Source organism: Arvicanthis niloticus, chromosome 23, assembly GCF_011762505.2.
Source record: "Arvicanthis niloticus isolate mArvNil1 chromosome 23, mArvNil1.pat.X, whole genome shotgun sequence".
NCBI lineage: Eukaryota > Metazoa > Chordata > Mammalia > Rodentia > Muridae > Arvicanthis > Arvicanthis niloticus.
Window position 1 is genome coordinate 29951749 of NC_133430.1, and position 13567 is coordinate 29965315.

Consider the following 13567-nt stretch of genomic DNA (forward strand, 5'->3'; position numbering starts at 1 on the left):
ATTTCTGAGTTCGAGGCTAGCCTGGTCTACAGAGTGAGTTCCAGGACAGCCCGGGCTATACAGGGAAACCCTGTCTCAAAAAACAAAATTGTAAAGGTTACATCAGCTGAGCTCTGAGGAGATCACAGCCAGTAGCGGCTACATGGTGAGCCCCAGATCAACCTGAGCTGCATGAGAGTTTGTTCCCAAGGAAAGTACCTTCAACGTGTTCCCTGTCCTTGCTTTCCTAACCTAACTGTGTCCAGGTTAGGAGGTGGCAGGTGGTGATGACTGTCAGTCCACATAACCCAAAGTGTGAATACAGTAAGTAAGAGGCCAAGGGTTAAAAAAAACATAGTCCTTTCCAGGCTGGAGAGATGGCTCAGTGGTTAAGAGGTCCTGAGTTCAATTCCCCAGCAACCACACGGTGGCTCACAACCATTAGTAATGGGATCAGATGCTCTTTTCTGGTGTGTCTGAAGACAGCTACAGTGTACTCATATAAATAAAATAAATAAATCTTTAAAAAGCCCAAACTCCTTTCCACTCACAGGAGGGCTTCCTCTCCAACATGCTCAAGTAACAAACACCCGGGCCCCACAGGGAGCAAAATCTACAAAAGGTGAAGAAGCCAAAGACATCATTTAACCTAGAAACAAGATGGCGAGGCAAGAAGGAAACAGAAAAATCAGTTTTAACCAAATAAGTGGAGAGAATGAAGGAGGGATGGACACAGGGTAGGGACAGACAAATAGTAAAACTGGGTGTAATGGCACATGCGTATAATTTTAGGGCTAAAGGGACAGGTTTTTCAAGGGAGCCCGGACTGCGAGTGACCCACCCAATTTTGAAAAAAAGTCAAGATTTCTAAGTACGGGTGTGAAGTTATAACATTAGTAACCAAGAACATGCTAGAGGGTGGTGGTTGTTGTTGGGAGTTTTTTCAAGGGTTAACTTTGGATAGGGAACAAAGAAGATGTTTCACTCCTATCTCTACTTAGAAATTTGTATTTCATAGGCCAGCAAGATAGCTCAGTGGGTAAAGGTGTTTGTGTCCAAGCCTGAGAGCTTGAGAAAGAGCCGAACCCACATGGTTAGAGATCTTCCAACTCCTACAAGTTCCGACTTCTCCATGTGTGTGCTGTGGCCTAAGGGCTCATACACGATAAACAAAATGTAATGCTGATTTTCAAAAGAGAATCTATGTTTCTATTGTAGTCTTTAATATTATCTTTAAATTATACCTTATGAAAACTTAAATCCTGTGGCCTGGGGTGTAGCTCTGTGATAGAGGCCTTACCTGGCAGGCCTAGGGCCCTAGATTTGATCCTCTGCAAACTCTTAAGAAAGAGGACAGCATATCAATCTGTGGTGCACCACTCATGCAAAGAAAGAAATCCGAACACCAGGGCAAGGCCCCTTTATTCTGGGGACCTCTGACATGCTAAGGAGTTTTCATTTGTAGGTTTTGCTTACTAAGTTCACCAGTTTACAGAAGTTTCCTCCTCTCCTTCCTAACAAGAGGTGGACAGACAATCTGTTTCTTTACGTGAGCAACCACCGCCATCTCAGTCTTCCCTGGATTCTCTATGCACATGAGGTTGCTGACTTCACTATCAACGGGACAGGTGTATGTACCACAGCCATAACCAGGGCAAACCAGTGTTTCAGAACTGCTGGGATGGTTTTCTCCTTTTAAGGTTCTTCCTCCTTCATCCCTCCACCTCCCAGCCTGCCTGAGGAGCTAGCTGGGTGTGGTACACAAATCAACAGAGCCCAGTCAGGAGTTTCTCGGTTGTTCAGTCCAGGGGGTAGAGCCCTAATTTTGCATTTCTAAGGAAGCAAAATAGGTGGGGGAGGGGGAGGGCACACAATTGGAGATTCACAGCCCTATATCTCATTTTACCTAAAGCCCAAAGCCTGCAGATTCTGGACTCCAGAATCTCTGAACTGATCAGATTCGTGTGTCCAGAATTTCGTCTATTTCAAATTTTTCCTCTATTCCCACCCTTCTGCCACCATCCCACCATCCATGTTTCTTTTTTCCCAGATGCCCTTGCATCTGTCTCTGGCAGAGTCTCGCCAGTCCCTGTGCTTTGAACCCTCCGCTGCTCTCCTCCCTTCCAGACTCCACCCTCTCCCTGCAGATACACATGGCTTCTAGACCCTTCCTTCCTATCACTGCCAGAATTCTTTTGCTAAGAGGATAGTCATCTAATTCCCTATCTGGAAATCTTCACTGGCTTCCTTTGGTCAAGCACAGTGATGAACACTTACTGTTCATTTCACAGCAATTACAAACCAGGCAGTAAGTCACACACATTGTGTCCACTGCTCAGTTTCTGCAGTAACACTTGAGGGGACAGAGATAGTTATTAGCAGTGTTTTGCTAATAAAGAAATGAAAGTTCAGAGTCACTAGTTCAAAAGGATACAGTTTAAAAAACAAAACAAAAAACCCTGTAAGGGCATGATTGTGAATCGGTTTAAACAGCCCCCCTTGGACTCTGTCACCAAGTCAGAGCCACAGTCTCAGCATATCCACTGGTCCTCAACAGAGGGTCGTGAGCTGTTCGCCCCATTCTCTGGTGGCTCCATTTAACAGACTCTGATGACAGGGAAACCGAAGCCAGGGGACCCAAGTCCCTGTCCAAGGTCAGCCAGCAGGCTTGTCACTAGCCTGCAAGCTGCTTCAGAGCCTGGGCTTTGTCCCCATACCTGTCCTGGGTCCCCCAGGATTCACCCACCAGCCTCATTCTCTAAGACAAAAGGCCTGGAGGTGGTCCCAGACAGAACAACCCATCAGTCATGCCTCAACCCTGCTCCGCGGAGACTTTCCCAGCTGAGCCTGCTGCTGGGCCTCTGGTGGGCAGGAGCTCCAAGCCTGGACTCCTCATTTGTTCCTAGATTTAAATCACAGATCCAGGGAGGTGTTGGCAGGGTGTCTCTCTCACTCTTGTCCCTTCTCACATCTCTTCCAGGCAGCCAGGATGAGTACAAATTGGCTTCATGCTCCACACGCCCCTTCTTTCTGTGCTAAGGACTGAACCCAAGCCTCACAGGTGCTAAGTGTTTGTTCCACCACTAGGCCACACTCCCAGGTCTCACTCTTAAAAAAAGTTAGTGGAGAGGTGGTAGGTAGCGCACACCTTTGATCCCAGCACTTGGAAGGTGGAAGCAGGAAGATCTGGTCTACACATCAAGTTCTAGACCAACCAAGACTACAAAGATCGACCTTATCTCTAAGCAAAGAAAAAAATAAAAGGAGGGGCAGAGGAGGCAGCTGGAAAGACGGCTCGGCAGGTTAGGACACACTGTGCTTGCAGAGGACCCAAGTTCAGTTCCTAGCACCCGCATTAAAGGGCTCACAACTTTATCCAGGGGCTTTTAATCCTAGCACTTGGGAGGTAGAGGCAGGAGGATCTCGAAGTTTGAGGCCAGTCTGATCTACAGAGCAAGTTCCAGGACAGCCAGGGCTACTCAGAGAAAATCGGTCTCAATAAACAAAGGGTGTGTGTGTGTGTGTGTCACAACTGCCTCTAACTCCATCCAGCTCCTGAGATCTGAGAACCTCCTCTGGTCTCCATAGGCACCAGGCATGCATGTCCACAGATACCCCTCCTCCAGGTGTACAAGTTTAATTTTTAAAGGAGGATTTTTTAATAAGATACCTAAGCTCCAAGTTGGCCTTGATCTTCTTCTGGGTTCAAGCAATCCTCCTACCTCAGCTTCACTGGCATAGTGTCAGCTGCTCCTGAAACCATTTCCTGAAACCACTTGATGTTTCCTCTGCCCAAAGTGCTGGTCCCCAGAGTTCTTACCTGGGCCTCAACTTACCCTGAAAGCTACTTCTTCACATAGCCTTCCTGGACCCTCCCTCACCTTTGGTCTCCATCTGTCACTAAAGGTTGATCCACCTCAGTCTGTTCCTTGACTTCTTTGTCACATTGGAAAGGCTGGAGTAGGGGGCCCTGGGTCTCCAGTGCAATGACTGTCACTCAACACAAACTCACTGAAGAACTTAATGACCTGGTCACAAGCTCCAATATAAGTCAGGGGCTTCAGTCATTTAGAAAAAGGAGGAATTACTTAATATTCAAGTTTTCAACTGCCTCATATTAGAGATGATATGATGTCAGCTCTGTCTCTCTCTCTCTCTCTCTCTCTCTCCTTTTGATACAGAAGGCTCCCTTTCCTCCAACTCACTAAAGGACCAGGCTGCCCTTGAACTCCAATCTGTCTGCCTCTACCTCCTGAGTGCTGGGATTAGAGGTGCCTAGCCTTTCAGTAATTTAAGATTTAACAAGAAATCAATGGCACTGTCTGAAGACTTCAATCAAGCTGGTCACCTGTTTGAATCAGCAACAAGGGAAACAAAGAAATGTAAGTCAAATGTTGCTACCCTCAGGAATGTGAATTGACAGTTAAAACTGTTGGGAGTCAGAAGCCTAGTTAAGCCTGACAGCTGGAAATTAACACATAAAAGAATTTTCCTAATATATATATGTACATGTACACACACACACAAAGATGCGTTATGGCTTTAAAAAAAAAAATCAAAATGACTAAGGAGAACAATCTCTACATTCAATCAACCTGCAAGGATAGAGGGACCTGAAACACAACTCAAAAGGTAGCTAGAAGGCTGGCAAAGACCCAAGGTTCTAAGGGCAAACTCAATAAAGTCTACCCCACAAAATGCACACCGGAAAGCTTTTCAAAAATGAAATTTTTACAGGCATATGCCTATAATCCCAGTACTTGGCCAGCGGAAGCAAGCCAGTGATACACGAGACTCCTTCTCAAAACAAAACAAAATATCATTTGGGTGTGGTGCCTCTTGCCTGGAATTGAAGCTCTTGGGAGGCTGAGGCAGATAAACTGTAGAAAAACTGAGGCCTGCCTGGGCTTACATAGTGAGACATGACACACACACACAGACACACACAGACACACGAGCGCGCACACACACACTTTTTAAAGGGTTGGAGATGACTCAGCAAATAAAGGCACTTGTTGCCATGATCGAAAACCTATGTGGGGCCCTCAGGGTCTACATAGAGGGCTGACTGACTCCCACAGGTTGGTTATCCTCTGACCTCCACACAAACTCTGGTGGCATACAAAATCAACAAATGTAATAAAAACTCAACAACAACAACAAAGGCTGTGCATGGCGACTCACACCAGGAATCCCAGCACTCAGGAGGCTGAGACCAGAGAGAATCACACTAAGTTTGAGGTTCTGTCTAAAATATAATTGCCTTACATCATGAGATTCCAAATCCCAGCTTCCTGCCCTCTCAAGGAATCAGACCAGTGCTAACAATGTCTGAGATATCCTAAGGGCTGGTAATGGGGTTAACACTTAGGGGCTCCAAGAGGGAACCTCCCTGAAAATGGCCCCACTACCATAACCATTAAAAAGAAACTAACAAAAAACCTGAGGAGGAAGGGAAGCAGGAAAGGAGGCGAGGGTTGAGAACATTTTGAGGACTGAAGGCTCCTACATGTTTAAAATCTACAGAAGGATCCACACTCAATAAAAAGGTAGGCAGTCACTGCTAGAATGGTCAAGGTTGACTGACAGGGCCCCCTGGAGCTCCTCTTCAGAAGACCTAACATCTACAGCCTTGATCAGCATGGGCGTGGGGTCAGCATCACAGGCAGGAATCTGACCCCCTAAGTTCCCCTAAGTCAGATGATACTAGCCACAGAAAGGGGCTGTCTGTGAGGGGGGGAGACTCCCACTGCCCAAGTTCAAGAGTGTGATGTATAAGCCCCAGAGACACCAAGGCAAAAAAATAAAGCCTCTAACTTAAGAAATTGATCCGTCTACCTAACTAGAAAGTTCACAACTTGACTGAGAGAACTAACTCATAATCAGAAAGATATTAATCAGATCACCTGAACGTTTAATACATCACTCACAGGCTGCCCCCAGCCTCACCTCAGCTCCCCCTTTCCTGGACAGGAAGGCACCTTTTCCAGTCTCTGCTCCAAGGGCAGGCTAATCGTTCTGAACAGTCACAAACCCTCTTTTAGATACACTAGCAAATTCAATCAGACCCCCCCAACTTCCCTCTGCCTGGAGCCACTGGTCTGTCGGCAGTAAGGTGCCTTTGTTTATCTCTGAACTCATCTATTCTGGGCTATGCTCCTAACATCTCCCAGCTCTGCAATCTCCACTGCCAGTGAAGTTGGTTCACTTACACCACTGGAGTTATTTCAAACAGCAGGAGCTGGAGACCAGACTGTTCCTTGCTCTCTAAGGGTGATTAGTAAAAGTGTAGTTTTGTGGTCCAACAGCCAGCTGTTGCAGCTCGGTCATGTGTTTGGGATAATAAGTCAATGCTAGGAGTGTCTGGGTCCCAGCCCTACTTGACTTACAAAAGCCAAAGGCAGGCTGATTCGTTCATCCCGGGCGGCGAGCCACCCCTTTCTTCTCCTTCACCTGCAGCCGAGCCCAGAGGATGAGCCACCAGGGGTGGTCTCCCAACAGTCTGTCATCACATGCTGGTTTCTGTAAACTTCCTTCCGTAAAGGAAGGAACAGACAGAAATTTCTGGAGGGATGGCAGTCTCCACTGTGCTGAGAGCCTACAGACGGTTACAGTTGCTTGGCTATCAATCAACAGACTAAACCTTTTCTATGTAGCCCAGGTTGGCCTTAAACTTGCTAATATGGACCAGGCTGGCTTTCCCACTGCCTCCCGATACTTCAAAGGCTTCTATCACGACGACGCCAGCTCACAAAGCCAGACTTAAAAGATGGCCTGCGGCTGAGGTGCAGCTCAATAGAACTCTAGCCTTGCCCTCAAGAAACCTTAGGTTGCTGTCTGGCACCATACAGCAATCAGCTCCAATCCCAGCACACAGGAAGCAGAGGCAACTGGATCTGTGAATTCAAGACCAGCCTGGACTACACATAGCAAATTCTGGGCTAATCAGGTCTCAAAAGTTAAACACACACACACACACACACACAAAACAAAAAAAAAAACAAAAAACAAAAACAACAACAACAACAAAAAAACGGAGCCCATACAGCACCTCAGTCCTGGAAATACCCTCCCTGACCATGCACACAAAGAAAAATGGTCTGGATCTCCCTGATTAGAAGAAAGCTGCTGTAGTCTGGAGCCTACTGTTGGGCCTAGACCCCTCCCTAGGCACTTAGCAATAAATTCCACCTTTTTTTGGGGGGGGGGGCGGGGGGAGACGATAACCACAACTCCAGTCTCAAATTCCTGCTGTGTAACAAGCAGGAATTTCTATCAAGTGATTGCTTCATTCTTTTGCTATTGACTCCATTTAGGAAAAAAAAAAAAATCCCAGGAAATTACGAAACCATGGGGTGAGAGGCAGAGACAGAACAGCTAGCCCGCAAGGGCTACATGGTGATAGCAATCTTCCTCAGAATGAAACTAAAGAGTTAATAAGGAGAGCATCCGGCCAACTTCTGGCCTCAAGCTAGCTTTCCCCAGCTCTGGAGAGGAGTGTCTCCTGTAATGAGTTCAGACCTCTGCTGGAGATAAGGGTCACAGTATTCAGCCAACTTCTAGGAAGAGATCTGTATCCTTTTCATGGTAGCACATAATTAATACTGTTTACAGATCTTCCTAAGAACTCTCCTAACCACCTGGTAAAGGGGGTGGCAGAGGCTCTGGGTCTATACATCCCAGCCTTGGTTTCTAGAAAATCGGGTCTAGAATACCTCTGCCTCATTTAAAGACACCGCGGGGAGGAGAAGGTGTGATCATCTTCTAAAAATCCCATTTTCCAAAAAAATTATTTTAAGGAGTATAAAACAAACCTTCAAGGTCACTCCCAGTTTAGCAAGAAAAACCCTGTGGTTTCAGTAGCATACGATGCTTCAAACAATTTGCTCGCTGTAAGTTCTCTGCCCTGGCTGAAGCAAGAGACAGAGCTGTCTGCCGCACCATGCACCATTTATCTCACGTATAGACCCCGAGGTTCCTGCCACCCAAGGGCAGGGGTATAAAGCGGCAGATGCCCAGTATGCCACGTCCTGAGTTACATCCCCAGCACCAAAAAGGGGAACACGAAGCAAGAGCAGCCTAGAGGGCATTCATTGTCTCCGCTCCTGGTATACAACAAGATGTTCAAATGTGTTCCGTCTAAACATTTGCAGGCTGGCTTGGCCAAAGAATTCTAAGGGAGGTATTGTTCATGCCTGGGGGTGGTGGCACAGGCCTTTAATCCCAGCACACCACAAGCAGAGGCAGGCAAGAATCTTTGAGTTCTAGGCCAGCCTGGTCTACACAGCAAGTTCCAGGACAGCCAGGGCTACATAGAAAAACCCTGTGAGAAGGGGAGAATTATTCATGGCCAGGCATGATAGTGTATTCCTTTAATGCTAGTACTCAGGAAAGAGGCAGGTAGATCTCTTGTGTTTTGGGTGAGCCAGGGCTATACAGTAAGATCCTGTCACAAAGTACCAAATGAATATTATTCATGACCACAACGGACTAATTGTATTTTAGTTATTTTGTGTACACGTGTGGGACAAGTGAGGTCAGAAGTTACCCACCATGCGGGTTACGGGGATTGAAAGGTTATTAGGCTTAGTGACAGGCATGTTTACACTAAGCCATCTCAAGAGACCCTAAAACAGTTTAATAATCTAAATTTTATTAGATCAAAGTAATTACACTACTTTATTTAAATATATCTCTATGACAAAGCTTGTTCTGCATGATGAAACTTGCTGTTACAGTAAAAAGTGTACGGTAAGTGATATTGTTAAAAGGAAAAATATCAATAAACACTAAGCTAGGGGCCAGCACTTATCGCCAAGGCTCCTGATGAGTTCGCCCACCTGTTAAGGAAGGACCTGTTCCAGCAAGTTGTCCTTTGACCTCTACACGCATGCCTTGGTAAGCACACAACCAGTTCCTAGGTTCAATTCCCAATAATGTATCGGGAAAAAAAAAGAAAAGAAGAAAGGAAGACGAGAAAGGGAAAACAATAGGTGGGATAGTGATAGAATATCCCGTAGTCCCCACACTTGGAAATCTGAAACATAGAGACGGCAGTCCAGAGATAGGGACCAGCCTTGGTTACACAGTAAAGGGAGCCTAAAGAGGGCTACATAAAACCCTAAAAAGAAAGCTCACTCTATAAAACACATAAGGAACTGAGGCAGCACACCCAAGTTTGAGCTCACAGGTAAGGAAGGGCTGGTTCAAGGGTCTGACCCAGAAGCCTCCGAATGGTTAAGTAGAACTGTAAACATACTCGAGCTCAAATGCCCTCAACTGGTCGAATAGATCATTATCCAGTGAGATTAACAAATATAAACTTGTTGAATAAACAGAATCACCCTAGGGAAGCTTGGCCAACACGGTCCAAAGTGGTCAAGGGAAAACAGTGGAACAGAACACTGTTGAGGCCAAAGGGGGTGTGTGTGACGGGATGGGGGGTAGGGAGGATGGGGGATGAGTGGGTGTAAGGGTTGGGGGGGCGGTGGAGAACCAGACTGGAAGAAAGGGACAGCTTCCTTGGGTTTGGCAGTGTGACTGGCCAGGAGGAAGGGAATTGGTGCCTGTTATCTATCTGCATAGACAGTGCTTAGGAGGTGCTCACCAGATATCTTGACTGACCGACAGCTGCAAGTTAAGTGTTCGATACAAAGCCTGAAGCATTAAGATGCTTGCTCCCAGTCCCACTGGGCCATAAAGAATATTGCCCAGTGAGGACTGGATCCACCATTACCCTCTCTACTCACCAGCACAGAGGGAAGCTCCAGGACTCCTGAACACATTCATCAAGATGAAAAAGCTGAATACCCCAGGGCTATCTATCAGCATGTGACCCTAGTGATATGCAAATGTATGGAAAAATAGCCCAAAGCGCCAGGATCCCAGTCAGTTCCTGTCCACGTGAAAAAAACGGGCCTACCTTTCTACTTGTGTGATTAACATAGAGGCAAAAAGGAACCTAAGTATGAAATAGTGAGGCAAACAATGATAACCCTTATGGCCCCCGCACCCGCGCCCCAAGCACAAAAATGGGCTTTTGGAGGGAGGGCTCATGCATTGGACAGTATCCGTGGTGAGAGCTGTCCAGGCTCAGGTATTCCTGTGGATCTTTCTATGGCGTTTCAGGGATGAAGCAGGAGGAAACATGGTCTATCTACGTGTCTTACAGTTGGAATCCTTGTCTAGAATCCCCAATGAGAAAGATGGAGACACAGAACCGGAGACCCCTAGGCCACCTCTGCCACCAGGAAACTAGACTTGGATTTAAGGGAATAACTCAACTAGACCTGTAGACCAAGGTCCCCACCCACAGCCCGAATCCAGGTCTCGCACTGCCCACCACCCACCTTGAATGGTTCTCTTGAAGAACGCCTTGCAAGCCTCGCAGGAGGCCACTCCATAGTGGTAGCCAGAGGCAATGTCCCCGCACACGAGGCACAGGCGCTTGGGGATGGCGTTAAGCATGTACTCGCACTTGATGGCCGAGTCCTCCATGATACCACTAGTACAGTCCTCGTAGCTCTTGCGGCACGGGTTGCCTCCCAACCCCGCACCTGCGAACATAGGTGGCGAGTCCAGACCGTTGGCGTGGGTGCCCAGGGCCATGCCAAAGCCACCACTGGCGTCCGACGAGCCGCTGGGGCTGTGGTGACTGAGGGCATCAATACCCGAGGACGGGCTAGATGGCTCCGTCTTGATGAAGGAGCCGCAGCTAGAGCCCAGGTGCCTATCTTCAGACGACATTCGGTTCAGCATCCTGCGGACACAGAACGAGGGAGTCAGTTCTAAGCACTCTGAGGGTGGGCGGGGCGCCGGCCTAGTGGGCGGGCCACATGGGCGTGTCTACAGGTAAGAGGTAGAGGAGCTGCAATAATGGCCAGGTCAGTAGATGCTTCCCAGAAAAGTCTCTGCGACATCAGAGTGAGAAGAAACTTTTAATTCGTAAACTTCAAATCAGATAACCTGCCTTTTGCAAATTGCTGGCCTAAGGGTGACAATATGCTAACTGTCCCTCCTAAATGTTTGGCCAACCTGCCTACTTGACAAAAAGTGGAAGCTGACAGTGTACCTGCCCCCAAGCACAGAGCCTCACCTCCGTCACTCACAGTAAAAGGGCCTTTTAGACCCTTTCACAGTACCTTCCAACCCCAAAGAGTTGTGAAGTCCAGGCGTGGGATTTGCCTCAATAGTACCTCTCAGTCACCAAGACTGCCAAGTTTCCTAACCCGACCAAAAGGGGCAGATTAACCTAAAGGCGCTGTGGTCCAGGCTGGATAAAAGAGGTCCCATCTAAAGTGTGATTTCTTGATCCTGTTTTCCCTTCTGCTTTTTTGTTTGTTTTGTTTTTCGAGACAGGGTTTGTCTGTGTAGTTCTGTCTACCGAGATCTTGCTCTGTAGAACAGACTGGCTTCAAACTCAGGGATTCCCCTGCCTCTGTCCCAACCCCTGGAGGTCTGGGATTAAAGCTGTGCTCCACCACTGCCCAGATTCTATTTTTCCTTCTTAGCCCCAGGATAACACATCTTGCACCCAGCCCCTCTGGCCCCCCAGGTCCCCAAAAGACTGTCTCCATTAGAACGTGTGAGGGAGTCAGCCAAACCCAATTGCACACAGCTCCTCTGATTCCCACTCCCTCTCTTTTTGAGATGGAACCTCTTGAGAGTAGCCCTGGCTGGCCTAGAATTCATTAAGTAGCTCAGGCTAACCTCAAACTCATTATCCTATTGCCTCCAGTCAACAAGGAACCAGACTACAGGTCTGCAACACCATGTAACTTTATAGAGTCGTTCTGTGTAGCCCTGGCTGGCCTAGAACTGTGTGTTCTATGTAGATAGGTCTAGGCTCAAATTCACAGAGATCTGCCTGTCTCTGCCTCCCAAGCGCTGGGACTAAAGGCATGTCCCTCTAAGCTTGGCACGCCACCATGTAACACTTAGCCAGAGTTGGTTTTTTTTTTCCCCTTAGAGATTAAACACCCACCCACCCATAACTCAATCAGCTCAAATGCATTCTGCCCATCACCTACACCCCTTTACCTCAAGGTTTGTTTGTTTTTGTTTTTTGTTTGTTTTTGGTTTTTTGGGTTTTTGTTTTTGGTTTTTGGTTTTTTGTTCGTTTGTTTTTGCCCAGAACCTTCAGGAATGCTTTGGAGCGTCACCAATATGTCAGATCATCTGGGATCCCTGAAAACTGTGGGATAGTCATGGCCTCTCAGTTACCGGGAGTCCTCTCTCTCCAGCCAAGTTCATGTAAAGGGGACTGGATTGCAGGAGCATTCAGGGGAACCTAGTTGTTCGCCACGTTCAGTTAGGGTTTGGGTCTGAGGCAGGAGGCCTAAGTAGATTGTCTCAAAAACTGTCTCCCACCAGGCATGGTGGCACATCAGAGGCAGAGACATTAAGATCTCGAGTTTGGGGACAGCCCGGTCTACACGAAGAGTTCCAGGACGGTCAGGACTGCAATGAGAGACCCTCTCTCCAACAAACAAACAAAACCATCTAGAGGTGTGATCCCCGAAAGTAGCCTCCATCTCAGGCCTGCCTCAGTGGAGAGAGTTGGTACCAGCTTAGGTGTCCAGAACAAGGGATAGGGAGCAGAGGGGAAAACAACACACACACACAAAGACTCCTGGATAGGAAGGAAGATCTCAGAGCCAGAGGCTCCTGTACCAGTTGAAGGTAACTCCCTTGTGAGATCCTCTTTTTTTGTAAAGTGCCCACCAAAAGGGTCACTCCGTAGGGAATGGGGGTGCCTTTGTCATTACACCTACAAAACAGTCTTTGGTCTAGCCTCAGAGACCACAGAGTTGGTAATGTGACTGGACGTTTGGCCCCACCAAAGTGCAAAGACACTCAGCACACCTCCTGAGGGTGTCACTCACTCATCTGCACATGAACTGGTATAGAGAGAGGGTGTTAGCATTCTGTCTAAACTCCACCCCCACAGTTACCTGGCAACAGCCAGGTAGGCCTGGCCTACTATAAAAGGGGCTGCTTGTCTCCTCCTCTCTCTCTTGCTCCTCTCTTGCCTCTTGCTCCTCTCTGTCCCCTCTCCCCTTCTCCCTCCCCTTCCCCCTCTGTCCATGTGCTCATGGCTGGCCTATACTCCTCCTCCTCCTCCTCCTCCTCCTCCTCCTCCTCCTCCTCCTCCTCCTCCTCCTCCTCCTCCTCCTTCTTCTTCTCTCTCTCTCTCTCTCTCTCTCTCTCTCTCTCTCTCTCTCTCTCTCTCTGTGCCTTTACTACCCTCTTAACTCCCCTCCCCATGCCCTGAATAAACTCTATTCTATACTATACCAGTGTGTGGCTGGTCCCTCAGGGGAAGAGATGCCTCGGCATGGGCCCCACTGAGACATCCCCTTCCCCCATACCTCACCACACACCCACAGAACATGTTCCCTTTCTCTTTGTCTTTTTATAAACACATCAGAGGGAGCTTCAGATACTGGAATGAAAGACCCATTAAAGGCCCTTGCACTCCAGCTTACCAGCCCACATATGCAGTTCGTAGAGACTGGGTCCCCAGGTTCCTACTGCTCCAGATGGGGCGTTCCTTTCAACCCTGAGGAACGTCTCCTATCAGACCTCA

General features: G+C 47.8%; 1 protein-coding gene across 2 annotated transcripts in view; it reads right to left on the reverse strand.

Moving 5' to 3' along the window:
• Esrrb (estrogen related receptor beta) overlaps nt 1–13567 on the reverse strand; it is a 156779-nt gene that overhangs the window by 37214 nt on the left and 105998 nt on the right. For both annotated transcript variants that reach the window (XM_076921593.1, XM_076921594.1), the window contains exon 2: nt 10329–10738. In XM_076921593.1, coding sequence (XP_076777708.1) covers nt 10329–10738 — 410 coding nt within the window. The remainder of the gene's footprint in view (nt 1–10328; nt 10739–13567) is intronic.